The sequence below is a fragment of the Porites lutea genome, chromosome 9 (genome assembly GCF_958299795.1).
Source record: "Porites lutea chromosome 9, jaPorLute2.1, whole genome shotgun sequence".
NCBI lineage: Eukaryota > Metazoa > Cnidaria > Anthozoa > Scleractinia > Poritidae > Porites > Porites lutea.
Genome location: NC_133209.1, coordinates 4,688,445 through 4,716,434, shown reverse-complemented (window position 1 = coordinate 4,716,434; position 27,990 = coordinate 4,688,445). Strand labels below are relative to the sequence as shown.

The 27,990-nt window shown below is 39.4% G+C and overlaps 2 protein-coding genes across 3 annotated transcripts; one reads left to right on the top strand and one right to left on the bottom strand.

Annotated features, from left to right (window-relative positions):
* The first annotated feature begins 215 nt into the window (after window positions 1-215).
* LOC140947812 (protein Wnt-16-like) lies at window positions 216-9,564 on the top strand. Its single transcript, XM_073397012.1, has 4 exons — window positions 216-1,361; window positions 1,504-1,742; window positions 1,822-2,132; window positions 8,513-9,564. Exons 1-4 carry the CDS (start codon window positions 1,288-1,290, stop codon window positions 8,972-8,974), a joined length of 1,086 nt encoding a protein of 361 aa, XP_073253113.1. The 5' UTR covers window positions 216-1,287; the 3' UTR covers window positions 8,975-9,564.
* A 3,499-nt stretch (window positions 9,565-13,063) lies between these two features.
* LOC140948065 (beta-1,3-galactosyltransferase 5-like) lies at window positions 13,064-27,505 on the bottom strand. Of its 2 annotated transcripts, none has more exons than XM_073397285.1 (4): window positions 26,939-27,505; window positions 20,003-20,136; window positions 14,346-14,862; window positions 13,064-13,850 (listed from the first exon to the last, which is right to left on the bottom strand). In XM_073397285.1, the coding sequence occupies exons 3-4, from the start codon at window positions 14,849-14,851 to the stop codon at window positions 13,115-13,117; spliced, it is 1,242 nt and encodes a 413-aa protein (XP_073253386.1). In that variant the 5' UTR covers window positions 14,852-14,862; window positions 20,003-20,136; window positions 26,939-27,505; the 3' UTR covers window positions 13,064-13,114. The 2 variants fall into 2 exon arrangements, with proteins under 2 accessions (XP_073253386.1, XP_073253387.1); XM_073397286.1 differs by lacking the exon at window positions 26,939-27,505 and adding an exon at window positions 25,918-26,169.
* Window positions 27,506-27,990: the final 485 nt, after the last annotated feature.

The following is a 27,990-nucleotide window of genomic DNA, read 5'->3' as shown; positions in this document are numbered from 1 at the left end:
TCTAAACGTATTAAGTGCGATAATTGGAAATACTAGAGTCAAGTACGGTAATCCGATTGTTTTGTTCTTTTAACTGTCTTCAAGGCGAACCCTGCTCTTAGAAAAGGTTTGTTATCGGATATATACATAACACCCCGCACGGTGATGCTCATGTAGACGCGACGAGACGAGACGAGACGAATACCAATTGCGCTTGTTTAATCAATAATCTGCAGTGACTATTTAAAAGAGGAAGAAAATCGTCGCGTTGTGAAATCGAACTGATTACTGCTTTGTAATGAGAATTCCTTTCCGTTACGTATGCTACGTTCCGCGTTCCGGCTCGTTATCGATGCCGGAAAACTTTACAACAGCAAGTCCGGGGAGCCCTTTTAACCCCTTTTGTACTGTCGGTCGTGCAACAAAGTCGATCTCTGCCAGAGTTTGAAAAGACACAAGTAAACACTAATGCACGGCACATTGCGCCCTTTATCATCTGTTTATTTTGCATTTAATTGTAGAAAAGAAAAGCCGTCTTACTGTAATCAATCGGCGCAGCTTTGACCTTAAACAAAAAAATATAAAAAAACAGCGCTGTGCTTTTGAGACCTGCGTGTGAAAAACGTGCGGAATTCGCGCAGTCTGATGCGTTTTATCGCTTAGCATTAGACGTGTTTTCTTTTAGAAGATATTAGCGCTTAGTTAACATTACTGCCGCGGAATAATCGATTAATGTTTTCAGGTGGCCTTCGTTATATATTTCTGGCTGATTTTTGTCCCAGATATGGCTTGACATGTCTTCAGATCATTCATATTGATCGATTGAGTTGTAATTAGCTACTTTTCTCCGCCCACCCCCTGCGATACACAAACAATCATTGTCAAACGATAAACACTTAAGCGGAAATTTAGCTATTAAAGGCATTGAACATTTTACTGCCATTTTCATCTCGCTACGTGAAACCAGAATACCCCTGCAGCACAAATTTGCGAAAATATTTGGGAAATTCCATCCAGGAAAAACAGTTTTCAAATTGTTTCCATGTGCTTGGTGGAATATCTGGTGAGCATGGTCGCCCCTCTACCTTCCCATGCGTCAGAACAAACCGACTGATGTCACTTGTTTCAACCAATCAGGAACGGCCCTGCTCATTAGCGATGACAGGTGAAATGCCTTGCCCTGCCGTGAAGTATAGCGATAAAAGCAAAGCTGTGGAGAAACAGTTTGTAATATCACGTGTGAACACTTACGTCTCGAGAGCACCTTGTTGAAGTGATAGCTGTCCAAGGAGAACTCGTGAAAAGATTATGAAGAGGCCGTACTTAGTGGTCTGTACTTTGTTGTTAAGCTTGTGCCAAGACCGAACCACTGCCAGCTGGATGTTAGTATCTTTTTTTTTTCCTTTTTGTGTACTTTGTTTTCATTGAAATCAAAAACAGAAGCGTTACAAATTTGATGGGAACATCATCCTTGCGTGGTTTTGATCTAGCTTGCTCATGTTTAAGTTCTTGTCTTGTTTCAAGGTGGATGGGAATTTCGGCGCTTAGCACTCGAAGCAATGGCAACTTGACAACTTGTGGTGGAGTTCCTGACTTGTCCTCACAGCAGAGAAACGTCTGCGAGAATAAGCCGGACCTGATCCCTACACTAAGGCAAGGGGCCAGTCTGGGGATCTCTGAGTGTCAGAAACAGTTTGAAAAAGAGCGCTGGAATTGTCCCACCACTAATTCCTCGTCCGTGTTCGGCGAGGTCATAAACATAGGTAAGTGAATGCTGTTACTGATTAGAACACTTGTAAAGTTTCCCCGATGCCCTAACAAGCTTCATCTCTCTCGTGACAGGAAGTCGAGAGGCAGCCTTCGTGTATGCAATAACATCAGCTGGCGTAGTTCAGGCGGCCAGTAGATCGTGCCGGCTTGGACATCTCGCTGAATGCGCCTGTGAAACGCGAAGAAAGAGAACACAGCCAGCGAGGGGATGGGAGTGGGGAGGTTGTAACGATGATATCAACTTTGGAATACAGTTATCCAAGATGTTTGTCGACGCACCTGAGTACAGTTCGCGCGGGAGCGTCGTGGACAGAAAGATGCGCTCTCGAAAAAGGGCAAGCCGATATCTCATGAATCTTCACAACAACGAGGCAGGCCGACTGGTAGGTTATTACCATTACTTACTATTTACTTTAAGTTAAATTCCCGATCTTCGATCCGCGTTCTTAAACTTAAGAGGAACGTGGGAGATTAAAAACAGCTGGCTCAGCAAAGATTATTGTTGTCAGCTCTTCAGTCCAAGTTGCGCATGTTTATAGTCTAGGTATGACTTTTCCCTATCGAGTTTAGATGGTTATCAGTTATTATACCAATGTGATCTCATTTTCAATATGATCCTTTAATTGTCCCAGTAGTTCACACCTAAGTTAGGTTAATGGGAAAGTTGTCTTGCGGAATTCTGTCTTTCCTTGATTAAAGCCAATATTTTCCCGTTCTTTACTTATACGACCTCGCTGAAGTTCAGAGTTCTGAACAAAGAATTTTGATACATTTCGTAGATTTTTCGAATGAAGAGCTCAGTGATGGTAGGACTGCATGTAATAGATTATAATACCTGCTATTAGTTTTGATAGTTTTCAAAGGCATATCACACTAAAGCCTGCATAAAGAGATACTAAATAGGCTAGGAGGGACGTGTAAATGGCTCTTTCTTTTAAAAGAAGTTGCTTGCAGTTTTATCGTCCATCTCTTCATGATTTAATGAGCCGAGCATATGGATCTTGTTTTGATCAGCTCTCATAGAGTCATTTACTAATTAAATAGGTCTACATTCTTAGTGAGATGGAGCCATTTTGAGATATGTAAAAAAAGTTAGCCGAATGAAGTTGATATAGTATGTCTGTCGTAGCACGGGCGAGTTCGCTATTTATAACATTTGATGAGTTTTTGGAGAGAAATTCTTGTTAAGAAGTTTTTTTTGCGTGCATTTTAAACTTTCCTGCTATGTCCGTGCAAATCACAAGGAGCCAATCACATATCAAGTTCCCCATTAATTGTTAGCGTGGTAAAATTCTTTAGAAAGTTTACTCAACGCAATTAGGTTTAACTTGAACGGTAAAACTGCCTCCTCTTTGCTTCTCCGTCCACAAAAGTCGGTCCTTCGTCCAGTGAGATTTATTCCCCATCGTTCTAGTCATTGAATGTACTGGTTTCCTTCTCCTTTTCACCACTAACAGAATTAGCTGTTAAACACATTATATTAGGTGAAAAAGATAGCCTACGTAAACGATTTTGCAAGTGGTTGTAACATTCGAGCTGCATGGCGGATGTCGAGTTTCCCGTGCCGCACAAGTCGCTGCTAATTTAATTTTACCACATGTTAGATAACTATAACCTTCGTCCAGTTTCGAAATGATTCCGTCTGTGACTGTCGAATTTGAAAATTTTTCGTCTGGTTTGGTGAAATTCCTTTCAGTTGTAAATCTGTCCAAATCATGAGTTATGGTCCCTCCCTAGCTCGTTATCGTGGGTTCCTGCCTTTTTGGCTCCTACCCTCGTGGAATAATTCATCAAAGAACCAATGTGTTTTGCACGTGTTTCAAGAGAAAATAGCATCGAACTTGTTTTACGACTTGTACGATTGGGACGTTTTCTAGTTTCAGGTCATAGTTACATTCGTTGAATTTATCTGAGGGGTACAGCGAAAACTCAGCAGGACTTATAATAAATTCACTTTGGCCTACTAGTAACTATTTGTTACTATACGCCTTTGCAGAGTGTAAAACGTTGACCTCAGGCCAAACAAAACAAAAGGATTAAGGCCCATTCTAAAGTCTACGTCTTCATAACTTGTTATCCTTATGTCTTTAATTTATTCCCGGAGCCCAAATACTTGCGTAACAAGCTGGCTGTAAGAATGACTATTGAGTGCACCTTCAAAGATCACAACCAAATCCAATTCCATCTTCTTGAGGTTGCCACCAACTTTTCTGATCCTAAACAATTTATCACTTTTAGCCGGGGTTTTCTTACGTTCGTTGCTAGTTACAACATCTTGTTTTAAAACCCGTCTTTAGGAATAAAGACTTGGTAAAATACGGAGCAACATCTATAAATCAGTTGACATTATCAGTTTTAATTTTAAAAACAAAGTACTGGGAGGAGCTTGGAGATCATTTAGCTTTTTACACCTCAACAGGAATATTTTCCGATTTCAATCGATTTCAACCGGCTCTTTTTGTCGTTTAGTTATCTGCGGCAAATTCGCGTTCTTGGTTCTAGTGACTGCTTTTGCGTCATTCATAAACATGTGAAATAAGGATTAACAATGTTTTCTGAGGAGTTTAACCGATGTTTACATAGTTGGACAGAGTACTCCGTGCTTTAGAACTTAAAAGGGTTGTTGTATTGCTGTTGTTTTTAAGCATTTCATAAGTGTAGTCGTTTGTCGTTTAGTGACTAATAACTTTAAGATTTCGGTTGTTGAGATCTCGTAAACAGAATAAATAGCCTTCTTTTGACTACACTGTGGTACGTGATTCGTTAAACAACATTGTACTGTCAAATCCTGACCGATGCTAATTCGATTTTTGTGTACTTTGGAGGGATTTGATGTAAAAACAGCGGCAAGGAAAGCGGTACGTCGGATATTGCGTATTGTTTAATTTGTTGCCGCTTGAAGTACGTGCGACACGTATACTAGTTCGGCCTTTTTTACGTAGTCAAGATTTGTATCCGTATTTTTCTAGGATTAGAATAGAAATAGTTTGTGATCCATTCATCCATTTATTAAATAACTGCAGCAGTATTCCTGTTGAGAACTCAATTTCTGTTTGGTATTTCACACGACTCAAAGCAGAACGTAAGCGATGCGCTATTAACAATTACCACTTAAACCTTCTTTGATCCGGGAGAAAATGACTTTGTTATTACGTCTTCAAATCCCATAGCAATTTGTTGGTATTAGTCAGTAATTTACAACCCTTCTCGTGGTTTTATTTTTTCCTACAAAGTCTCCTAGAAATGTTGTTCATTTGTCTATGAACTCTATGGTTTCTCCTTCATCTTTAGTGACGGTCCCAAACCAAATTTTGTGTAAATCATAGTTCTGTGAGAGTGAGGTAGCGCATTTAGTAAACGCAATATGAGCCAGGCCAGGCTGAAATTTTCGTTCTTTTTTTCCAACTGTTTATGCCCCACAACTAATTTTTTCTTTTATTTTGCTTTTGAAGGAGCATCTTCGTTATTCTCCAGTTGTTCACCTCTCTTTGTTAACGTATAAACTGGAAAGAACCGAACAACCGAGTTATGCGGAAATATGTGGGTCGGCTGGTTGAGGTGTTGGGTGCCGGCGTAATTATCATCATAGCCGTCATGATGCTAAATGTTTCGGGTGCGGCATTTACTGTAATCGCGCGGAACACACGGAAGTGTGACAAGGGAAATTGATAATTACGTGTTTAATTCTGTGTTTTGCTGTTTCTTTAACGTGGTAAACATTCGCTTCCGTGTAGGCCTAATTGATTGCTTGATCCAGCCAGTACCCTCGCTGGGTGTAAAGTCATTCGTGTATTGTAGTTCTTTCCGAAACTTTTCTTGTGGACGTGGCGAATTTTGAATTGCTTTATGAAATATAAAAAGCAACCCTAATGTTGGTGTCTGTTCCCTAAAGGGTCTTTTGTGTTTTCTCATAAGTGGCAGAACTGACAAACTTTAATATTTGAAATACGCGGGGACATCTTTTTGTTAACTGCTTATAAACGTTTTATCGGTTTTGTGATAACCGAGTTACTCTTGCCGGGATTTAGGTTTGGATGATTGCGGAATTCAACACTTCCTGCCATGTTCTTACCAATGTGACTCCTCTCTTCTGTTAATTGAGAGAGAGCGTCCTGTAGAAGCAGAAGGAGTTGGCTAAAATCTCACCCTCTGCACAATAACTTTAGCAGATAAAATACTAAAAAGGCTTAACACCATAGCTAAGCATGTTTGTAGAGGCAGTGAAGGATTGAATAGCGGCATGAGTAACATTTAACTGAGTACAACTTACAAACCAGACCGTGTGAACGAAAAGTTGTTCAATAAATTATGTAAGTCTGTGAAATTTTGTACTAAGTAGGTCCTCTGAAACGCCATCCTCTTATATTAAACAACAGGTAAAGGAACGATAAAAGTTTTTGTATACTGATTTATCCCACGTTTTACTGGGTTTTCCATTGTCATGTTCATTTTGTGCTGATGCGCCATTCTTAATCGAAGAAGCGCGAGGTTTTGAGTCTCCTATCCCTTCAAGCAGAATCCGTAAATATTGGCCTATTGCATCCATACTAACCTATTTTAAACAGAGTTTCTGATAACCCGCGCTGCCCAAAGTAAAGTGGTGCGTTTTAAAATAGCGGGGTTGCAATACTTTTCGTGCAGGTGGGCGATAACGGAGATTTAAAATCGTGAGGTGCCAGTACAGATCGGTGAAGGCGATTGGAAAAACACGAGTGTGTCTCCTATTCGTTGCAGCTAGAGTCTATTTATAAGGGTTTGTTTAAAGAGTTATGTGCTGGGAAAAGGCTAGCGCCGCAATTCGCTTTTTTCAAAAAGACAAAAATTGATAGCAGATTAGCACGTGAGGTCACAATTTCGATTTGTAAACCACCAGAAAACCACGCCTTTGGAAGATTAATGGTTCTCGAACGATTCTTAATGGATTCTTTGTAAATAGGCCGGATTGGGTGGTCTCAAATTATCTTGAAATGCCCACGACTTGAAACTTTTCCATGCAGAGTGACTGGTAAATTTTACGTATAGCTACAATCTCAGGCAAAAACCCCAAGATGCTTCGTAAAATTTCGCTCCCTTTTCTCTCTGCCTTAAACAGGGAAAATGATTTTTTGGCGAGTATTGTAGAGCAATCCGTGAAAACTATTTATACAATCCAGAATTTTCTCGAGAGCCTTCTTGTATATTAAATCACTACTTTCTTTCGATTTCATTTTCCTATTTGATTCACCTTGTTGGGATAATCGAGTCGTGACTGACGTGCTGAACTCCATGCATTTCGTATAGTTTTATTTTTATCGTGATTTTACACTCACTGATAGGTATCAGCTAGAACGTCTCTCATTAATTAGGAATATGTGACAGCTCTTTTGACCTCCTAACCAATATGCGATATTCGGCTCTCATTGCGTTGTTTCCGCGTTATTAATTTTTTTCAAGTTGAAATTAAAAACATACACACTGCAATCTTTGCGTTACACGCACGAAGAAGAAACTACGCGTAAGGGCTGTGAGCTTGCCTGTAGTTAGGTCTTAGTTATCCAGGCCTACATGTTCCGAACGTCGAGTCCAGGCCGCGAAGTAAGCGAAAGAGCATGACCTAGAAAATGAAACAGAATCCTTTACTTGATGGTTAGCATATGTGTGTATGCTTCTTTGCACGTGCAAACAAGGAAAAACAAATTTGTCAAATTTATAAGCGCAAACACCAGCACTAAAGACACTTCTTTTTCACTTGACTCCTCTTTGCTCTTTCGCTATCTTAACCTTTTAGACATTTTAATAAGGGCGCCAGACGTAGTAGCACTAAGTTTAGACGCCTCTGCGTTTGCCTCAGTGTCTGTTGGTTCTGCGTTAGTTACGGACCTTAAAATCAGAGGACGGCACGGGCAGCGAAACGTCGCTTAAAAAGTTCTTTCAATCTTCAGACGTAGGCGAACTCTCCTAGAGTTGAATTCCTAAGAACCATATCGAAGTTTAGAAGGAAAAAGAAAATTTTGCCATGGTTTGTTCGCGTCCTCCACAAAACGTGAAATTAAGTATTTGCACGTTTTAGTCGTACAAAAAAGCGTGATGTTCGTGCAGAGTTGTTGCTTTGCTAATCAAACCAATTGCTTTTTTGACATGCACCATAACGGTATTTAGAAGCTTGCTTTCACAGCGCTAGCTCCTTGTTAGCCGTGTAGGCTTTAGCCTTAATTGTGGTGGTTCTCTTGGTGCAAAGACGGTAACGTAAAAACGATCAACAACAGCTTAATTTATTAGCACCAGCAGAGGATACCATTGCAGATCGTATCAGTATGTGCGTGTTACATAAAATCTTGTATCAATGACCTTGCTCTACACGGTTTCTGGCACGGTTCTTTGACCAATAAAATAACTAATCACGAATCACGAATTTCATTTCAGTTTTCGAGTCATAATATTCAGCATGTCTTTTTTCATCTTCGGGAGGTCTCGAAACTGAAAATCACGAGAAAAAGTAATGAAATCACGCAAATCGACTGCTAATAGGAATTTTTCTCGGGGCACGCTCAACTTTTTGGTCACGGAAAAAGAATGATTTATTAAATTCACGATTCAGGAAAAATAAAAACAGCTAATCACGCATCATGAAAATTTCCCTTCACTACCGTCTTCTGTGCCCCACTCTCTTTACACTAATAACTTAGTTGGAATGTGGACTAAGCTTTGGTTGATTCCGTATGTTTGAGTGTTTGATAACATTTGATAACCTTTAGTTCACAATTGTTTACAATTGTCCGTACAGGCAGTACAAAGTTTGGTCAGCAACGAATGCCGTTGCCATGGTGTTTCAGGCTCCTGTGCGGTAAAGACCTGCTGGAAAACTGCACCAAGCTTTGCTAAAGTCGGCGATGCTCTAAAAGCCAAGTATAACGATGCCGTCGAAGCGATGGTCATCAAAAAGAAGAGGCGCCTCCGAAGGAAAGAGAACAAAAGGGTCCGAATATCAAGGGACACGCTGGTGTACCTAAACCACTCGCCAAACTACTGCACGCCCAACGCCAAGCTGGGCATTCTTGGGACATCTGGGCGAGTGTGTAACAAGACCTCTCAGGGAAGGGACCGATGCGATGACCTGTGTTGTGGGGGAGGTTACAATACTCAGGTAGTGCGTGAAGAAAACAGGTGCCAGTGCAAGTTTGTTTGGTGCTGTTACGTGACTTGCAAAACGTGCGTACGAATTTATGATCGGCACACCTGCAAATAAAAGGCGGCTCATTCCATCCCCTCAAGACTTTCAAGTGTTATTTATTATTTTAAGAGCTGTAAAAGACACATCATTGGGGTTACAATATGTGCCTTTGTACAATTAATCATGAGCCGAGCGATCTTCAGTAAAAATGGAGCTTTCTCCAATAATACAGAATGGAAACATCTTTGTATATCAACTTCAGGAAATCAATCGTCCCCGACAAAGATGATGTGTGGATGCGCTCTTTGCCCTGTATTGTTTATTTGAAGGCAATATTTGGTGTCTTGGAGCGTGAAATTCATGGAAGTTTGGACGCATTGTTTAATTTGGCTAGACTAGGCTGGCCAGATGTCTGATATTTCTGACTCTGTTTGAAGAAGATCTGAACTAGAATGTTGGCCTTTGTCGTTGCTTACTAAGCCCTACTGCATTATGAAAGCTGCAGACAAACATGGCGAGGGTGTCAAAAGGTTTATTACTGGTTATAGTAAGCCAGGCAGTGGCTTAACTGCATTGTACCATGATCTGCTCTATTGATTAACTTCGTATTCAAAGATGAAGATGTTGAGATTTCTGGCTCCAATTTTGTAGACGCTGGAGTATGTTTCTTGCTCAGAATGCAACTTCTCTTTGCTTGGACCTGTTTTAATGTCTTGCATCTTACCGGGGGGTAGGGGTAGGGGTAGGGGGTAGGGGATAATAACTAAAGATTGAAGACGATCGTTAATATCTTCAGTGCTATGAAGCTTGAAAAAAGACTTCAGTCTGAGTTTGTAAATTATTGTACTGTGGTATTTCTGCCATTTTGCATTTGTCATCTGTTATTGAATGTACTACTGTCTCTAAAGCGAGACGTTGTAGAGCGAAAGATTTAGAAGGAATCTCGATTTTTTTGTATTTATTTGTGTATATTACCAGAAGTAGACATGGAAAACATTTTCCTGAACTCTCAAGATGTTTCTGAGAGTTCTTTGCCAGTCAGTTTGCAGCCATAACAGAATTGTTGCTTTTTGCGGGCTTTTACCTTAAAGGAGCTGTGTCACGAAATTCAGCAAAATTAGGAAATTACAAAATGCCCGTTAAATTAAGAGAAACATAAAAATAACCGCTTAAATCTTTAAAGGAAGGTTAAAATAACTTAACAGAAATAACAGATGCCACGGATAGGCAAAACTGAAGAAGATTGAAACGGATTGAAATTAGGGTTTTTGAAAACTGTTCACCCTAACAGTTTTTCAAAGTTGATCCCTGCTGCTTGCAACTTCAAAAATAATGCTCAGGAGACATATTTGTTTGTCCCGGGTCTCTGATTTTGCCATTTGCATGTAGTTTCTTTGCATACTTTAAGTTCCATAGCGATTGAGGGCGAGTAATTGGCAAACTTCAACAAAATGAACTGGACTGCCGTGACACAGCCCTCTTTAGTTCCTGTATTTGCTGTATATTTCTTCAAACTTTAGTTTTGCTAAATTGGTGATAAAAAGTCAATTTCTTTATATTCTCTGCATGTCCCAGAACGTTTCGGATATGTCAAGAAAAATACCTAACAATAGGGTAATATTATAATGTACGTTATAATACAGACTCAGAGCTGGAAATAATTTTTCTCTCTTGAAAAGACAGTCCCCGACTAAGTCACTAGTTTGGTCGGACAAAGCAAAATTGTGGTCAGACTCGATCCTGGATGCATTACGCGTTTCCATAACGACAGGGCAGGCGCGGGATTGGCAATTAGACTGATCGATTACAATTGTATATGTTGTTTCGTTGGTTCGACAATAGGCCATTTCCGAGTTCCCCCGGGCCTCTGTTTCAAAACGAGGGTAGGTGCTCAGCCTTTGATATGGAAATCCTCTTTCACTCTCATGCAAATAAAACTCATTTTCACAAGAAAGGTTGTGTACCTAGCTTTATTTTAAACGTGAGGGTTTTGGAACTCGGAAGTGGCCTATTCACTTGCGCTCCTCACGGTAGATTTTATTCATCTGCAAAATGATCTACTGGTATTTACATCGTCTGGACATCATCTCCGACCACCGTTAAGATTTCGTCTGACATGTTATTTCCAGCTCTGTATAGGCTACAGTCTATGCGCGCTTTGATTGGCTAAAACGCGCTTTTTACTAGAGAAACGTGTTGTACATGTAATAGTTTCGAGGTAGATTTCTGGTTCAAAGCTAAATTTTTGTGGGAAGAAAGTGCTATTTATATTTTGTTTCAATGACAAATTACCTGTGAAGTACTTGTTAGACAAGTTATTTGACAGATAATAATAAAAAGTTCTCTTTTGATAAGCGTATCATTAAGTCCCAAGACCTAAAAAGAAAAGAAGTTCTACTTCATCTTCTAAGGGAGACACCGTTTCCTGTTGTCACACAGCATTTGTTAAAAGGATGTTTTGAATGTAGACCCCTCTCAACATTGTTTTGAGATGCTGTGAAGAGTTGTCAAATCATTTTTTTTTTCATTTTTTACTCTCAAAATGTTGGATCTGTTTTTACAATTCTGGAACCCAGAGCCCTTAACTATTGCGGATGCTATGCGCATCCATAAGCCTTCAGGTTCAGGTGTAGAGATTGCTGTTTTTACACGCTTACTCAACCGCACTCACAACTTCGTTATACTCGTGCTTGCGCAGTGGAAGTAATTATCAAGACGTTACTGCGCATGCGCTTGTGTCGTGCGCGCCCGTTCTTGCGTCGATGGTGCCTTTGTGTAAACCTTATACCAGACTAAACATGATGCACGAGATAAACGATACGCTCGAGAGAGCAGAACACACACGTCACGCGCGGTTCCTCCCTAGCTGTCCGCCCCTTTCTGCGCCCTAAATTGTTTATGCACCTGTTACGTAGGATAGTGGGTTCCTCATAGAGAGTCTCTGATAATTACTAAAGAAAGGAAGGGACCATCTCTAGGGCCTTTATTCAAAGACCGGTTTATCGGCTCTCGTCCATGGAAGGATCGTTAATTCCCACGAAGTAGCTATAATCAACTCTCACCTTTGGGACCGGTACTACGCGTCCGTCTTATAGAAAGTTAAATAAAGGGAGTAAAGAAAGACAGGGACCAACTCTAGGTGTCCGTTTTGAATGAATGAAGAGTCTTGGATGAGAGGACAACAGACGTACCCTTTTCCAATACGTTTTAACAGGTGAACAGTAAGCTCGGACATCAGCATACAAAGGTGCCACTGACAGCCGCTCTCAGTCCATTTATGAGCTTAGTGTACCCACCTAACCCATGATGTGAATGATGTGATGTGTGAAGGTTGACCACACCTCTGGGTTCTACGTCCCCTACTATTTTCGAACAGTGGTGTGGGTTCTTTTACGTCCCACAAGAGCCAGATAAGTGTAAGTGCTGTGAGACGGGACCCACGGTTTTTCGTCCTTATCCGAGAAGACTAGAAAGTCTAACCATTTGCAGATGTCATTACAAAGGCAGCACTTTCTTCTCATTTATCTAAAGACCCTGAGTGTTGGTCCGGCCGGGGTTCGAACCCGTGACCTCCCGCTCAGCAGACCGGCGCTCTCCCAACTGATCCAACCAGGCAGCAGTTTTACAGACGTGTCCGTCTTATAGAGGTGTTCGTTGAGAGAGAGTCGACTGCATTTGTATCGTAGAGTTCGAGGTTGATCTAACAAAGGTTCGCATCTCTCAAATTCAAGTAAAGGATTGAGAAACTAGTCACAAGTTATCAGTTTTTCGAGCTGTCTAATGTCTCTCTAAATAATTTTAGTTTGGTTTGGTGTAGGGGCGTATATAGGCGTCCGTTTTAGAGTTGGAGTTGTCCATCTTATAGATGCGTCTGTTACAATGTGAGAAGAAGTTAAGAGTAGGTCGCCAGCAACGTTTTTCAGCGGCGCACATCAACCGGAAGTGGACTTTTGGCAAACTTGAGGCGTGATTTGAACAAAATTTTAAGTAAATCGTCTTTATAAGATTAAAGACACTTAGCCATACAAATTTGGTGGCGTCAAGGCATATTAAAAGAGCAAAGAAAATAAGCTCACCTCCGGCCAGTTGACGTGCGTGGCTCAAAAACGTTGCTGGTTAAGCTCCCTAATACTGCTTGAATATTCCACAAGTAGTGAGACCTCGTACACATAAATGATTTTATTACAACTTCTGTTATCTATAGTAGTGGACACTTTAACAGGATAACTCGAATTTCTTACTAAAGGATTGATTGTCTACATACGAACATATTGTTGGGATGAAAGTCATCAACAGGACGTTGTAATGCGTCTGTATATGAAGTATGTCTCTAATGCCATGTAGCACAAGGGGCTCGCGAAAGTGGCAAATGGGTCTCTCACTTAAACTATGCCTCGTACCATCACAGAAGACGAAAGGCAATATTTTAGTACTGTGGACTGGTTTCACGCCGATGCGCTGCATGTATAGTCCGATACAAGCATCTTCCACTGGAATAAGAGGAACTTTCTGTGATGCTGCCAACAGTTTTTGTAGAAGGCCTCCACTAAACACGTACCCGCCTCCAGAAGCGTATGGCGGATACATATGTTTGCTAAAGTCTTTGGTAGATACAAAATAACGATGTTTTTTGTCACGCACTACTTCCATATCCTCCTGGATATTTCCTGCGTATAATGCCTTGGAACCGTTGGTCACGTGATAATCTTGCAGCCACTGGAGGAATGATAAGACATTGACGAAGCAGTCTTCGTCTGTTTTAAGAATATATGTCGCCTGGCAGTGTTGCAAAGACCACCGTAGTCCGAGGAGTGTCTTGAGAGACAAATTTCGGTATGTGTCGAGAAAGTCTCCTATAACAATGTCTTTATACACTTGAGCTTCTTGCTTTAGTAGGTTGTTGAGCCTGGAACTGTTGCTTAGACCAACAAGAAAAACCGTTTTCCATGACCTGAAAGAAAGGACTTGGTGAGTAAATTTTTTAATAACGGATTTATGATGATGATAATAATAATATAGTTTTACTTATTTCTCCAGAAACATTTCATATGAAAAAAGGGTTATAAAGTTCTATGTGCCTAGCAAACTTGTTTAATTGATAACGTCACCACTCTATATGATCTACTTTAACTACCAGCTATAACAAGGCTGTCCCCAAGATGTTACGCTGCGTTATTTCTCCATCACATTTAACGGAATAGACGGTTCTGGGAAACTGCCCACCTACCCCTCCCCTGAGACAACATTAACACTTACTTCTCACTTAGGGCGAAATGTTGGCTTAGGGGAGGGGTAGGTGGGCAGTTTCCCAGAAACATATACTGATCCTGGTGAGCAAGTGTTTTTTTTTCGGTCACATACGAATGACATGCGAACTGCATCGTGCAGTCACCTCCATAAACATTCATTACAGATCTCGTTTCTCTACTGACGATCAAGTATTTACCTTCCAGAATGTGTCCAACTGCCTTGGTTAATGGGATTGTCTTCGCGCCCCCATGACAGTCTAATGGACTCCCTGTCCATAAAGTTAAAGGGGCTTGAATGCACCAAAATCAACAAAAATGGCGTCGGTGAACACCGTGGAACGAAAGAGCCATAAACGTATTCCTGTTGTGGCAGCTTGCTATCCCGCAAATTGTTTACCTCGTAGTGCTTAGAAATCGTCGATGAAGAAGTCATGTATCTTTGGACGATGTCTTTTAACTCCAAATTTAGTAATTCCAAGTAGCTCAAGCTTGATCCGGCAACAACCTTTGGCTCAGAATCAACTTGGACGCTAGCAATTTGCCTTCCAACCACAACTGGCGAGAATCGTTGTGATATGTAGAGTTCCAGATTTCCTTTTATGTCCGCAAGGAACATCAGATATACAAGATTGAGGATCCCAGTAAGCGAGGTGAGCATTAAGAGGTATCTAACGGTACATAGCTTGTTGAATTTGTGTCGCATGTTGGATAAACCTGTGTAGAAAGCATGCAAATTATTGCGGTCTTGTTGACACTTTTGGTTATAGAGTGGTTTTCGTTTGAGTGTCGTAAAACCACAACCAAAGTAATTACTCTGACCAATCACATAGGACACAGACAATACATTGAACCAATCAAAACTCGCAGTAATTACATGTGGCTGACGCAAAGCGCGGGAAAATGCATGCGAGCGCGTCACAATTGGCTTTGGTTTTACTTCTGATTGGATGAAAAGGTGGCGCGAATCTTTTAAGCCAATCGCATCGTGTAGAAAGTGCAAAACCAATTACTTTTCGACACTCAAATGAAAACCGCTCTAATTAACTTCTTGTCTTTTAACTTACCGTCAAGTGATCTCAATTCGATCACGTGACAACTGCAAGTGACTTCAGAATCAAGAATTTGGGAGCTTAAGAAACGACGACAGTTGAGACGGTAACGAGAACGGCAAAAAAACAGTAGGGTTGCATCAGAAAAAATACAACTTTGCACGTGCATCACGTTTCTTGTCCATTTCTTCGTTGTCACTGAACGACTACGACGTGAAAGTGCCTAATTTAACGTTTTTCGTAGGACATGAACACAATACAACGGCTTTCTTTGTCTTCTCCCGAACTTCGATACAGTCCTTTAGAATTCAACTCTAGAAAAATTTGCTGTCAACATTTGACGAATTAAATGAGATGGAATGAGCGTAGTAAAGTTTGAAGTAGTCCAATTTTACTTCAGTTTCAAGTGACGTTTTCGTAGCCGTCGCCGTCATTGTTGCTTAAGCTCCCTATAGCTAATGTCATCTAAAACAGACGATAGCGTCCAACCCTAAATACAGATTGTGGGGTTACAAACTTCCCGCCATATACTAGCTACCACTTGTTAATTGAGACATTCAGCCACTGCTTCTCCCGCTGAATGAAGACGGTGCACGGTCGAAAGCTTCGTTCCTTGAAACGAAACCGTTGAGTTTCCAAAGGCCTAGAATAGGTATTCGTAGACTTTGGAACTTGGAAATTATAAACCAGAGTTTAATACCATCAAATGACGTGATACAACTCACTTTGACTCTGAAAATGACTAATGCATAGGTTGTCGAAACGTCCGTCACTGTCAACAACAATAGTTCTCTTCAGGACTACGTTCACCCGGACGATCATACTCAACCTACTTTTGAAATTATTGATAAATTTTGACGTTTGGACACTTTTAGGAAAGAACTGTTAAAAGTAAGAATGGCTAGTTTACTCCTTAAAATCGGACGATGATTTTTCTGCTCCGATTTACCATCCTCCGTGCGGACTAGGAGATCATTCTTCCTTAAACGTCGATCATCCGTTTACTGTACAAATTGCTTATCGTTCTTGCTCTCGACAAGTTCATATTGATGATCGAGTATGAAATTACTTAAACCAGTGGAATTCATGGCATTAGGAAATCTTATTTGCAATCCTATTTCATAGGATTTTTATATTTTGGTAGTCGGGCTTTATCCTCAGTTCTTAATAAACCACTTACTTTCCGGCGTTGTTTCTCAGGATGCCTCAGGGAAACGTTTGCGTTTTTAAGCAAACCTCTGATCGACCGCAACTCACTGCAGGTTCGCATAAATCTTGTCAACTTTAAGTACTTTAAATGGAGTAAAGTTCCTTCTTAGACCATTAATTGGAAGACTTGAGAGTTGGCTGTGAATCGTTTTCAAATTATCGACACGATAACAGACTACCCGCTGTCTACCTCAAACGAAATTAACATGTGAACAATAGCGCAAGTACGAGGTTCAAGTAAATTTCATGTATCACGACATAAGACCGTTCCTTCGTTTCCATATTTGTTGGGCAATAACACGACAGGTAACTGAGTCACAGAATTTTCTTTCAATGGTCAAGGGTTACAGTTTTTTTTTTTCCGGACATGTTTGCAATAGCGTGGCTGTGGTATCTTACACCAACAAATGTGGGTGGGTTGTAGATGAAATGGACTTTGGAAGCGTTAGTGTTTTCTTTTTTCATCTGTGGAATAGGAAACTGCCCGAAGTTAGTCCTCAACTACTTTTATTGGTAAAAAAAAGTGTCTTCAGTTTCATAATAGCTCCAAACACTCATAATCTTAGCTTTAAACTCAGTAATTAATAGTCTGAAGGAACAAAGAAAGTGATTGCAATCTGTGATCCGATTTGTTGGAATTTTACATTCATTCTTGTTTGTATGCTATCATTTCAAACTATTCAACAGATTGAACCTCCTGGAACTCGACCCAGTGGTATGAGAAAATCATTCAACTGGCCATGCAAATGACCTATATTTCAAACCGAACCGGTTCCCAATTCTACTTTAAAGTGTATTTTGGGCCCTCAACTAGATCTGCCTTGACTCACGATCTCGGCGGCAGACAATCAAGTGCTCAAATCTTATTAATGGAAAGCACTCGAAATCATTAAACAAAGTACATTGTACTTTGGTGTTTGTATACACTTATATAACCCTTTTTTTATTTCTTGCTTACAAATAATCCAAAACACGCTGACCGCCTACCTCGAATAAATAGCATAATAGATGGATTAGACATCTCACGCTAAGACGCGCGGGCACTGTTCGGACTGGCCGTATCCACATAAAAATTCTCCACAAAAATCTCCATACATTTCCTTGAAGAATAAGTGGGAGAATAAATGGGAGAACTAGATAAAAAATCAAAGTACTTTCCCTTATGTGATCATTTTGTTAATTCTCATAAACCTTTCTCTTGATTATGTATTGGTATTGTTAAGAAAAATTTGATGTTTGTCTCTCCTTGGAGTTAAAGTGTTTTTACAGATAGTCAGTGACTGAAAACGGCAGGGACCAATTCTTAATTCCCGTTTTAGTGGGGCGTTGGAGATACCCGTTAAAAGATGCTTTCAGTTCGTCTTTTTCCTAAATTAAAAATAGTCGGGGTAAACTACTTATGTGCTCTGCACAGCTCTGGTACAACTATTCTACCAGCTGTTCCAAAGATTATGAAATTGTCAACGATACCATTGTTTTAGTTAAGCCGTTCTTCGACGATCACGACAACTCCTGTAAAAGAAAGCTCATATTCAAAGTGACGGGAAAGCGTTTTCTCTGGTGCTTATCTTCGTCAGTTTTTGTCAGCTCGATGATTGGCGGTGTTGTCCTCACTGTTAGTGGAAGAGAAGTGCTCTGAGTGCTTCAGTGTTTAGAAGGAACAGAAAGCCTGTGTGTGGCCTGAGGATAAACCGATCATCAATCATATGGGCGCATTAAGTCAAGGCAGTGTATGCAGTCCAACTTTTTCCCTAAGTGGCTCTCTCTTTTTAGGGCCATACTTAATTCTCAAAAATTATAGGGGTGATAATGTTTGAGAGGTCAGTTCCGATTCTACCCTCAATTTTCCTGACTGAAACCTTACCACAACGGCCATAGTTTTCACACGAAATGGTCTAATTTTCCGTGCCCATGTACAGTAAATAATCGACGCCATCAAATCCGCTTCTCGAAAAGTCTCTCAAATAGCGTAAGACCTTCCTACAAGGTCCGTGAACTCCAAGTGATGCGACAAAGGCAGCGACCATGCTAAAGCGGTGATATGCTAGATAGTTGCCGCTTTTTTATGGCCCACTGCAAAACTCGTCTCTTACGAGGAAACAACCAGAACGATGATACCTCCTAATTACAATAAAATTGAGCAATACTCAGATTTAACTTACTCCCGTAATAGCGAATACAATTCCTTCCCTTCGCGTTTTGTAAAACTAGCTGAAAAATGCTGCAAAGATTGCGAGAAAGACCGTCGGAAAGATGTGCGTCTAGTTTGGAACACGTTGTAACTACTGTTCCTTAGAGCAGAACGCCCCAATACCGTTGTATCATCGGCGGATTCTAGTGATGGAACAATTTTGCATGGCGAATATCGGCCATGTTATCCAGAGCTTCTAAGCTTATTTAAATATTGGATCACGAGTCAGGGTAGAAACTTATAAGTACATAAACTCGTAGTTTATACTGGCCAGAATCAAACAGGTACATCATAAATTGATTAATCCAATTTTTCGACCTGCGTGTACATAAGTTACATTATAGGTTTTGGGGGAACTTACGACCGATTTTAGGCCTTTTTAATTAGATGGCGCTATGTTCGTGCGAATTTCTTAGATTCTGCTGTTTTTTCGTGTCTCTGTAAGTCCTTTTTATCGAGAATTATTAGCGTAAAATAATATGGCTAAGTTAATTACGTTTGGATTCTCACACAAACTTTCTCCTTAAGCAAGAATGGAGTAATTATATTATCAAGCTAAAACTTCAAATTTGAAAGTTCGCTCAATTGCTGCCGAGTATAAGGTTATGTTGACTAGTTGCCTTGCTGATAGAAAATGCTTTGTCATCACAAACCAAAGGTGTTTATTTAAATCTGGGTTAACAAAGTGAAAATCGGTAACATAAAACTGAAAGACTGAGTTTAAGTTCAGATATAAGTAAGCTCATTATGTATTTTCATGTTTTGCTAGATTTGAAAGTCGACTGACAAACATTTGCGAAGCAAACAATACATGTATAATGGTTAGTCCGATAATTTTAACCCCAACTCAGGAAGGACTGACGCAAAAAAACAAAAAACAAAAACAAAAAAAACGTAACAGAATGCCCGTTGAAACCGACAAAACGTCAAAATTAAAGCCAAGTTTAAGAAGTGAAAATAGGTAGTGGAAAACTGTAAGGCTGCGGTTAGGTTTCTGTAATGTTATTGTACTGGATTCGAAGTCGACAAAAGTCAGTGAAGCAAACACTGGAAAAGTCTTAACGATTTTAACTAAGTAGCTTTTCAACTGGATTCAAAGGCTTTCGCATGAATAATGGCGCAATAGATGAAGCTCAACCTAAACTAAACGGCACTGATCCTGTACACAATTTCCACAGTCTTAAGTGCATGAAGCTTGAACTCAGCGAAGCAAGGCTACTAAGACGAATATGCTATATAAGGTCCATATTAGTGCTTAGCCGGTAAATTCACCAATGTCCTCAAATTGCTTGCTGACCGAAAGGCGTACGTCGTTGCTAGATTCATATGGTCAATGCACTTTAGTCAGAATATAGAAATAGAAGATTGCCCTCTCATACCGGCTACAAGCCAAAATAGTGCTTACCTTGTGAAATGTAACGGCTGACTTGAGTTTCGCTCACTACGCGATTAGTACGCTGCAGTGAAATCTCCTTCCACCGGCGTCGAGCTGTTCAAATTTGTAAAACCGGCTTCATAATCCTAAATATTATATGTTATCTGCAAAAGAATTTAAGGATATGGTGATGTCGGAAGTTATCAGAGACAACACAATGTCAGACAATGTTTTGACCTTCTGACAAAGGTGGCCTGTTATCAAATTGTCTTCTACATCGAATATTTGCGGTTTTATACACGGTTTATGAACCTGCATGTAAATACTTGTATAGTCTTGAATAAAAAGTTACTCATCAGATGTAAAACAATTTCTACAGGACGCAAAACTGTTTATTTCCGAAGGGTGAACATTTTGCCGGCCGAACTTTCGATGGACTCTGAGGAAAAATCAGTTGATACTAGCGATCTAGAAAATTCAAATAGTTTAACATTTTATTTCTGATTATGTACTCAAGATCGAGGTTTATAAACGGACCGAGTTCGCTGGCTTTTTCACATCCCTCCAAAAAGACAAGCGAAGGAAAGTTGTTTGTAGAATTCTAAAGACGATGTAGTTTTTCTCATGAGAATCCAGGTGTATCGTATTTTCGTCAAAATGACCTGCTAAGCCTTAATTTGAAAACTCGAGAATTACAATCGCAAGTATTCTCACTGGTAATTCGCAAACAATTGCGTATGATTGACGTCATCATTCTGATGACAATTGAACAGATTTTGATAAAGAAAGGGGCGAAAAACTGATCTTTATGCCGGCCGAAGAATTTCCTGTTCATACGGACTCAAGCTAAAAACGTACAAGTTCAGATATATTATAGGGCTGGCAGTTTTAAGAACTCAACACTATATCACGACTTTCTATTTATCGGAAAACGCTGCTCAGACATGAACCATCAAATAAACCTTGTTCTTATCCCCAGAATCATCAAATAGCCCTCGCCTCATAGCATTTTAGAGATTTTTACTTGAAAGGCGTTTTTTAAGCAGTTTCCACGGAAAAGTGATGATATTTTCTTATCCCCCCCAGTGGGGTATTATACGCCTTTTCGAGGGCGTGATATTTCCTGTCGTTAAAACAACCAAGTCATGAAACGTTTTTCACAGAGTTGAACGTAAACTTCTTTGGAAAATCATTTCGAGGCCGAACATGACATCAGGCCTTCTAAACACAGAGTGCTCAAACAGTTACTAAGAGCTTATAGTAGAGATATAAGCATCGATACATCGTGATAGGGATTTTCTCGCGCTGTTGACTTGTTTTTTTTTTCATAAGGTGGAAATTGCATTTCAAAATCTTAACACATAGTTGATAAAACTATGACTAAAAATTGTAAGTGTTAGTTTATCAGTTTTCTTTCATTAATTGCTGTATTCCTGCCTGACCAAGTCTTACCCCAAAGATGAATTTAAACTATTCCACAAATTGCTTTGTGGCTAATAACTTGTAAATAACCGAAGACTGCAGCTTAATGCCCCCTTAATCTCGACAATAAGTTTAACACGCAGTGGGAGGTATGGGTTTGAACTTTTGGTCGTTGATTCTGTTAATCTTTGGATTTTATTATTTTTGATAGTGAGGCGAATAAGAAAATGGCTTAATAAGTGGCAAGATTAGACTCAATCTATCTTGTTTGAACTTAATGGATTGTTACGGTGTGGGAATTCGAATCATGTCGTGACGGTCTTTCGTGCTATCTGCTCAACCTTTCAGCAACTATGTAATACCTTTCGTCAAAGGGTTCTTAGTTTTCTGTTCTAATACGACGTTAAAGCCTCAGTTTTGAGTGATAAACTTGATCTGACTTATACTTTGGACCCTGCTGTGTCAGTCCTTTGTTTAGAGTAAGGATTTGTAGTATGTATCCCTTACTAACTTACATTTCTCGCCCACAACGTAACGCCGATTATTTGAATCGATGTACGATCAGATACAGCCGATGACCCGTTAGCTGGAATTTGCTTCTTCTTTAGCGGTCGTTTTATTTATTTTAACCCCTGACATCATTAAATCCTATAATACGTTTTTTGGCCCAAAAATGTTAATCGCAAATTTTGGTTTATGTTGATGTGCTTTGTCCTTGAGTCTTTGTTGGAGAGTAACTGAGATGTCCCGTTTCCAATTTGTTCAGCCTTTAACGTAACAGTGTTACAAGGAAAATTAAGAAATGTAGGGAAAAATATCAGAACTTCACAGAATTCAAATTAGGAAAGTGAAAAACGCAGTGCAAAACTAAAACTTTAGTACATGTGATTTTGCTTTGTCTTTTGTTTTTTGTTCTTTACTTTAGTTGAACGCTATGTTAAAGTGTGAATAAATTATTGGCCCCTTGGCGTGGATGCCCGACGGCGTTAAAATGATTTTTTCATTACTAATGAAAGTTTCCCGGACAGAAAAACCTTTGTACAAAGAATTTGCTTCCTGCTCTTAATTAACCAAACTTATTTCTGTTGTTTTCATTTTGGACGTTTTTATGTCCTTATTTTTAGACTTATGAAAAGAAACGAAACTTTTAATTATCATATCAAGATAATAGTCATACTGAAGTGATCTGTTGATAAGTTGTCAAGTAGCGTCAAAACGAACGATATATGGTTATATCTATGTTAACAGCTAAAAGTCAAAACTCTTAGACAATGTTCTTCTATTTGCAAACTGTGCTCATTGCATTGTGGCAAGGACTCTCTGTTTGCATGCACCAACTACATCATAGAAATCAACTAAATCATAAACGTTACATAGCTAACAGATGTTACCTTGTATTAACACCAGTCTTATGTCCTAGTGTTGGTTTCTACACCACAATGAGTCATGCCACTGGTACTTGTCTCCGAGAACTTACTAGTTATCAACTTTCAGTTCAGTACTACATGTATGAAATCTTTATCCCACGGTTGATCTGAGACTAAGCTAAACAGCTACAAAATCCGCTTTTACAAGGTATCCTTTTAACTCGCCTATATTTGGCCTCATACTGCGAAAGTGGCACAACATTCACTGCACGCAGCTGTTAGACCAGACTAAACAAACTTACAGCAGGTGAATAAACAAAAAACGAATCTAAATTAAACAGTGACTTGGAAAAAAAAAATTCTCATACTTCAGTTTCATCATTGTCATAATTTTACCGAAACTGAGTCCTTACTTCGATTAAAGGGGCTCTGTCACGCCGGGCTATCTAGTTAATTTTTTCATAATGCCAGTTACGTTTACTTATCCGCCATGGTTACGTAAGAAATGACTCCCTAATCGTAAGAAACAAAGAGAGCTTCGTAACAAAGAAATATGTCTCCTTAGCATTAATATCAATCGTTACAAAGATGAAAAATGAACTTTAAAAAAAAATGCCAGGCTATTACAAGTTTTCAACAATCACTACTCAGGACTGAGTTAATTTCAATCTTTTTCAAGTTTGTCCATCCGTGACTCTGTTTGTCGGTATTTGCTGTGTTATTTATACCTTCTTTTCATGTTTTGAGCAGTTTTTAACGTTTCACTCAGTTTGGTGGCAGCTTCTACAGTTTGAATCTTGATATTTTCGTGACGCGCAGTTCCATGAAAGGGGCTGTGTCACGGCAGTCCAGTTCATTTTGTTTAATTTTGCCAATTACTCGCCCTCAATCACTATGAAACTTGAAGCAAGCAGAGAAATTACATGTAAATGACAAAATCAGAGACCCGAGACAAGCAAATATGTCTCCAGAGCATTATTTTTGAAGTTGCACGCAGTAGGGATCAACTTTGAAAAACCGTTAGGCTGAACAGTTTTCAAAAATCTAATTTCAATCCGTTTCAATCTTCTTCAGTTTTGCCCATCCGTGACATCTGTTGTTTCTGTTATGTTATTTTAACCTTCCTTTAAAGTTTTAAGCGGTTATTTTTATGTTCCTTTTTTGTAATTTCCTAATTTGGCTGAATTTCGTGGCGTGCAGCTCCTTTAAGATGAACGTTTTTAACCAAAGTCGCTAGTGCAACTTTGAAATAGATTTAACATAGAAAAAATTAACATAGAAAAAGGTCCGGGTTCAAAAGAGCGAACTCATTATTGAAAAATAAAACACGGTATCATCACTCAATGCCAGTTAAATCTCGATACCCTGTCGTGTGTAGTCATAAACAAGTGATATTGATCGTGGAAGTTTGGCCAGCAATTAATAACGTTTAGTGGACCATGCTAACAAAGTCAGTCAGGTCCTTGACAGCTAGCCAACACCCCTTTTCAAGTGAGGAATACTGACAAAAACATTCAAGAAGTTTTTAGCAGTTTTGAATCCTTACCTAAATAAATGAATGGAAGGCTTTGCCGTCATTAAGGAAAGGAGTTTCTTGAAAAAATTTCTTCACAATCTCAAAAATGCGTCGACTGAATTTGCGAAAAGAGAAGACCATATATTTTTGAAAAATAAGAAGAACTAATAATTATTAAATACTGGTTCCAATCAACTGAATGAAATGCTGGTTGTCACCTGTGTGATGCGACCTGTCATTACTGGCTATATTAACTAATGTAAGCGAGAGATGTAACTGTTTGGTAAATTCTTTTTAAAGAAGCTGTGTCGCTGCAGTGTAGGAATTGCCAATACATCACTCTACGACTTGCACTCTCTATGGAACGTAACGTCAGCAAGGAAATCGTGCACTTAAAATGTGAATGAATAGGCAGCTTCATGACACAAAAATATGTCGCCCATGAACAATAAATTTTAAAGAGTTGCGGAGAAGAGAGATCTGTGAACCTGGAAGAACAGTTAGGCCAACAAGTTTTCAAAAATCCCAGTTGCACTCTGTTCTTAAATTCCTCAATTTTGTCTATTTTTGCCTTGCCTATTATACTTGCTGTGTTGTTTAAATTTTCCTTCGATGTTGCGATTAGTTATTTTTATATTTTGCTTAATTTTGTTGCTATATTTGGCTAAACTCAATAGTGTATGAGTTAACTTTTCATAGAGAACCCAAAATGATTTTTCGGGCATTTTACAAGTAGTTCTGATTTTAATTTTTGTGCACGCTTGGTTGTGCAAGGTTTCCGGCTTCACGCTAAAGTACAGGGAATAAAGTAATGTTGTACATTTTGACACTAGTCAGAGAAGGAACAAGTCTTGTTATCGGGATTTCACAGTCGAAAAGTGCCATTATTGCAAGAAAGGAGAAATTAATATCTTGTTCTGAGAACACTGCAATACAAAGTATAATAATATAATAACACCGTCTTAAATATGGATCCTAATTTCCATTTTTCCCTGAAATATCTTTTAATGAGCGCATATAAACCTCAAGTTTCTTGTTCAACATGAAAGTAATTTCGAAACCGTTTCAGCTGTAATAAACCAGTAGGCGTTGTAGTCTCTATTTGAATCTTTAAAGAAACCCACCGATGCAGATAGGCGGAAGAATCTGGCAAAAAATATCGGTTTTGATAGTACTTCCGCATAAGATTTGTTTTCTGATGAAAGATTTTTGTCGAAGTTTTATTCGGAGCACTGTCTGAAGGTTGTGTGGCCAAGATTAAATTAGATATAATAGAAAAGCATATTTGTTTTTGAGAGAACTCGATGGTTTCATAAAAGGTATAATAAGTTCCGCCTTGTACATAATCTGTGCTTCAACTCGTGTGTTTTCATGTTGTGATCCACTAACATCCATCCAGACCCCAGGAAAGCTTTTAAAATCACTACTTTAGCGATGTTACAAGAGATCAGGATAGAAAGTAAGGGCTAATCTCTCTGTAATCTTAAAAGTTTCCGTCGCAGGACGTGCATGTTGAATAACCTTGGCCTAGATCATAAGTTTCATTTTACACAACACTAATTTAGTGTATGTACGTACAATAACTTGTAGCTAAAAATGGGAATTTTTGTTAACAGATAAAATAAAAAAATAGTACAAACCAGCAATTTTAGTCGCAGTTTCGTAAGTGGACTTCAACTGACGATTTTAGTTGGCGTATACTTTCAACGTTTCTTTGCTTTTGATTGTGTCCTCTACCAGCTGAGCACGTGTCCTTAAACCAAATAGCTGGCAATATGACAAAGCACGTGGCTTACTAGCCTTCCCAGGTGTTTATAGTGTCTGCGGTAAAACGTGCAGCTTTATCTCAAGGTTGATCACAATAGCAGTATTTCCTATGCTTCATGGATCTCTTTGTCATGTTGAGCGCGGGGCGATTCTGGTATTGTTTGCGTGCAAGTTTGAGGCCTTTGTACAATGGGAGTGAGTATCGTTATTCGCATAACAAAGCTCACTTCAGGCACATTATTATATAGATCAAGCTCTCACAGGTATATTAAGTATGCGATGCAAAAGCTGTAAACAAACCGCGGGAAATCATGGGCACGTTTTGAATACAAGTCAACGAAAGAAAGAGTGATCTATTAATGTACTTGCTTAATGGCGCGCAAACATTATTGAGTTAGTGCCGAAGAAGATGAAAATGGGTGTATTAAACTGTTTAGTCCTGAAGACTATTCGATTTCTCTGCATATAAGCACCTTTAGATCACTTGTCAACGCAGAAGCCTTAGCGCAAATCCGGCGGTTGTCAAGCCCTAAATCACAGGAGAGTCCACGACTCACTGTTTTTTACCCCCTTTGGTACGTGATTAAAAACGGAACATGTACGCCGTGCCACAGAGCTTCGACCGCCGTTAGCTTCAGTATTTCTTCACTTTCGCTTTACTCATGGCGGATATTTGTGAACTTAGCATTAATCTGAAATCAAAAGTAAACGGCCTGCTGGCTTCAGTCGAGCGACAGTTTGCAAATCCACTTCAGTGCTTCTGAGTAGCAGCCGTACACTTATTTGTTCTCGACATTACAGTACAGTATTTAGGGCTTTTAAAGAACTTAATACGCGTTCATTAACAAGAAATGTTAATACACTATATTGATAACCTAAACAGTGAACACTTACCTGAAATAAAACTGGCCACCTCAAAACGTCAGTGTTAAGGTGAAATATTTCGACGTTAAAACCAACGATCGCGGTGCACATGCACAAACGTTGCCCTCGAGTTTACGGCAGTCGGTTCAAGGCTGCTTTGGGAAGATGGTGTTTATCGCTTCAAATAGCTCTATCGCCGCTGATTAAAATAGAGCCAGCTGACGGTAGAGTGCGCAGCCATAAGACTGAATAAGCTCTAGCTTAACGGCCCAATGACTTGCAATTATAAATTTCTGTCTTTAAGATCGTGTTGCACACTTAAGGAATGCAAAGTGGGGAGAAATTACCTATTAAAACTTTGAATCTGCCAAAACAGGTCGTGTATTATGAAAATACTCAGTAGATAATAGGCTTTTAGAAAATTCCTTTTGGTAAATTAAGACCAAAGAATTAGTTCCATACTTAGGGAAAAAAACGCCGAAAATTTCCATTACAAAAAGGTATGACGTTTTTCGTGACACCAATTGACAGTAAGTCGATAAATGCAGATACAAGAGCTAACAAGCACTCTTAGAGCTCTCTTGGTAAATCAAAGAACATCAGCATCTGAAGGATCTCAATCAGGCACTTTTAGTTATAAAGTGTTCCGGTAGTATTTTTTTTGAACCATAAAAAAATATCAAACTTCAAAGGCATGTTCGAAAATATCACTGTGAAGGACATGGGTATCGCCGCACTGGAATAAGTATTCCTTTTCCGTCCGTAAAAAAGTTGCGTGATCCAATTATTTCAGTGCTGACAATACATGAACAGTATGGAATCCAAACATTAGACAACCTTGAAAGATGTACTCAAAAGGCAAGTCATTGCCATGTCAGCGTCGGAATGTTAAACATTTCATCTCGTGGTTTCGAACCGCCTAGAAATCTTGCTAAACTTTGTGGTAGAATTGAGGGCTGTGTATAATCTAGTTGTAATTCCTTTTGTTTCTGCAATTAATGTAGAGAAATGATTGTCGACTGAGTGTTAATTAAGCTTGATTAGTTAGGACAAAATGATCACTTTACGATCCTTTACATTTA

What these genes read in the sequence shown, in the direction of transcription:
- LOC140948065 (XM_073397285.1), bottom strand. Translation starts at nt 14,851, where the DNA reads ATGCGACACAAATTCAACAAGCTATGTACCGTTAGATACCTCTTAATG. An exon ending in AGTTGGACACATTCTGGAAG is followed by an intron (nt 13,851 to 14,345) that starts GTAAATACTTGA and finishes CCTTTCTTTCAG; the next exon opens with GTCATGGAAAACGGTTTTTC.
- LOC140947812 (XM_073397012.1), top strand. Translation starts at nt 1,288, where the DNA reads ATGAAGAGGCCGTACTTAGTGGTCTGTACTTTGTTGTTAAGCTTGTGC. An exon ending in CGAACCACTGCCAGCTGGAT is followed by an intron (nt 1,362 to 1,503) that starts GTTAGTATCTTT and finishes TCTTGTTTCAAG; the next exon opens with GTGGATGGGAATTTCGGCGC. An exon ending in ACAACGAGGCAGGCCGACTG is followed by an intron (nt 2,133 to 8,512) that starts GTAGGTTATTAC and finishes TTGTCCGTACAG; the next exon opens with GCAGTACAAAGTTTGGTCAG.